Below are 2,298 nucleotides of genomic sequence, written 5' to 3' on the forward strand. Positions count from 1 at the left end.
GAAAGATCTTTGATTTACTTGAAGATTTAACTACAAAGCTTAATGAAGGGAATATTTATAGATTTGCAGGTAGGGTTAAGGAAAACAAATAAGAGATGGGAAGCATCAAGAAACTAGCAAGAGCTGAAAGTCTGTATCAACCTGGACAATCAGAGGAAACTCTTAGTGAAAGGGGAGGCAAGAGCTGTGAAGTGGATCCACCAGAAAGGAGTTGCAGGAGATAAGATATGCTTTCCCAGTTCCAGCATCTACTGGCCTCCTGCTCAAATGGGGGACCCAAAGCAGTGGTGGGAAATTGGGGGACCAAAGGGATGGAGAAACCACAGTGATTCCCTGTCTTCTTCAGTCTCCAGTTCCTGTGGGGCAGGCCCACCTGGTTTCAGCTGTAGCCTGATAATCCACCTAGAAGGAGCTTTTATTTAGAATTAAATCTTCTGATCCAGACCACAGATGAAGCAACCACAGGACTACCATCTCTCTTCTGGGATAGGCAGGTGTGCACTTCAACTGAGGTCCTGAAGCAGTGGGGCTCTCTCTTATTAAGCTCTGGGGTTTTTTTTTCGGCTTTTCCCATTACTTCAAGCACTGTGAGCTCCTGGAGAGCACAGAAGTAATTTGCAGAGTCTTCAAGCTGTAAGGCTGAAATGATGAAGCTGACGGATTTATCTGCTTTCTGGAAGTTTACAGAGTAGCGGCTGTTCCTTGCATTACCGTATTCTGAATACTGACGAATAAGGAAAGTCATCTCTCCCCTGGGAAGCTGTTTATACCAAAAAATATTGTAGTATTCCGTGGTCCAACTTACTTCATATCGACAATTCAGGGTGACTGTCTGCCCCACTTGACTGGGTACAGCTGTCTGGACTTGAGTTACTTGCTGGGCCACACTGGGGAAAAAAAACAAAACAGAGATGAAGTAGTAAATAAAATAGTGTGGGATTTAGATTAATTTAGGACCCAGAGACAAACCAAATTGAAATTAAAAAATGCTTCTTTTTCTCCAACCCTCCTTTCCTCCCCAAGTCCCTGTGAAGTCCACGTGTCTGTGTGCAGGCCTTTCACCCTGAACTCTCACACCCAGGCTTGGAAGCATTCCTACCAGAGAAGGTGACGGCCAGGAACACCCAGAGCAGGCTGGAGAGCGGCATGAGGCGTGGATTCCCCTGCACAGATGTGCTCAGTTCTGCCTCAAGCTGAGAGTTCACTGTCTCTGTAGCCTGGATGCACATATACATAGTACCTGTTCCTGTGTGACTCCTTCAAACAGGAAGTGGGGTTTGTCATGTTCATAGACCACATGGTCTTTTTCACAGACGGGAAAAACTTTTGGCTCACAGATGTTTAATTTTCTACTTTTCTTTCCTTGATTATTATGTTAGGTAGATCCTGAAAGCGTCATGGAGAAAGCAGTTAGTGTATTATGTGTGTGAGGGCTTCCCTTATGGCTCAGATGGTAAAGAATATACCTGCAATTCAGGAGACCCTGGTTTGATCCCTGAGTTAAGAAGATCCCCTGGAGAAGGGAATGGCAACCCACTCCAGTGTTCTTGCTTGGAGAATCCACGGATAGAGGAGTCTGGTGGCTACAGTCTATGGAGTCCTAAAGAGTTGGACATGACTGGGCGACTAATACACACACATGTTAAGGGTTTGAGCTGAGAGAAACAGAAGACTAAATAAGTTGACATACACTGATAATAATTTTGCCAGCCCATTCAAAACATATTAGTATACACTATGAATCCTTCCTGTAATCTACTTACTGGTCATTCTGGTCATTCATTTAGCCTATGCTTATATTTCTTTATCCAGAATTTAATGACTCTTTAAAAAACCACAATAAAACAAACTCACAGATCTTTAGCTTTCTTATGTGTGTGCTGTGCTGTTGCTTCAGTCATGTGCAACTCTTTCCAACCCCATGGACTGTAACCTGCCAGGCTCCTCTGTCCATGGGGATTCTGCGGGCAAGAATACTGGAGTGGGTTCCCAATACAGGAATCAAACCCTCATCTCTTGCACTGGCAAATGGGTTCTTTAACACTAGTGCCACCTGGGAAGGGCCAAGAATACTGGAGGGGGTTTCCATGCCCTCCTCCAGGGAATCTTCCTGACCCAGGGGTTGAACCAGCATCTCATGTCTCCTGAATTGCCTGCTGGGTTCTTTACCACTAGCTCAACCTGGGAAGCCCTTTAGTTTTCTTGACAAAAGGCAGTCTTTTCCAAAATAATTAATGTGTCTTTTTCTTTTCTCACTTGATTCTAGGTCTTTGTTTATATTTTCAATAAATACAGTGA

The 2,298-nt window shown here is 44.2% G+C and overlaps 1 gene segment (V, D, J or C); it reads right to left on the bottom strand.

Moving 5' to 3' along the window:
- Positions 1 to 415: 415 nt before the first annotated feature.
- On the bottom strand, positions 416 to 1,148 carry LOC139185444 (T cell receptor delta variable 1-like). The segment is given in 2 exon segments: positions 416 to 887; positions 1,078 to 1,148. Coding segments are annotated over 2 exon segments (543 nt in total).
- Between the last annotated feature and the right edge of the window lie 1,150 nt (positions 1,149 to 2,298).

The sequence above is a fragment of the Bos indicus genome, chromosome 10 (assembly GCF_029378745.1).
Source record: "Bos indicus isolate NIAB-ARS_2022 breed Sahiwal x Tharparkar chromosome 10, NIAB-ARS_B.indTharparkar_mat_pri_1.0, whole genome shotgun sequence".
In the NCBI taxonomy this organism is placed as follows: domain Eukaryota; kingdom Metazoa; phylum Chordata; class Mammalia; order Artiodactyla; family Bovidae; genus Bos; species Bos indicus.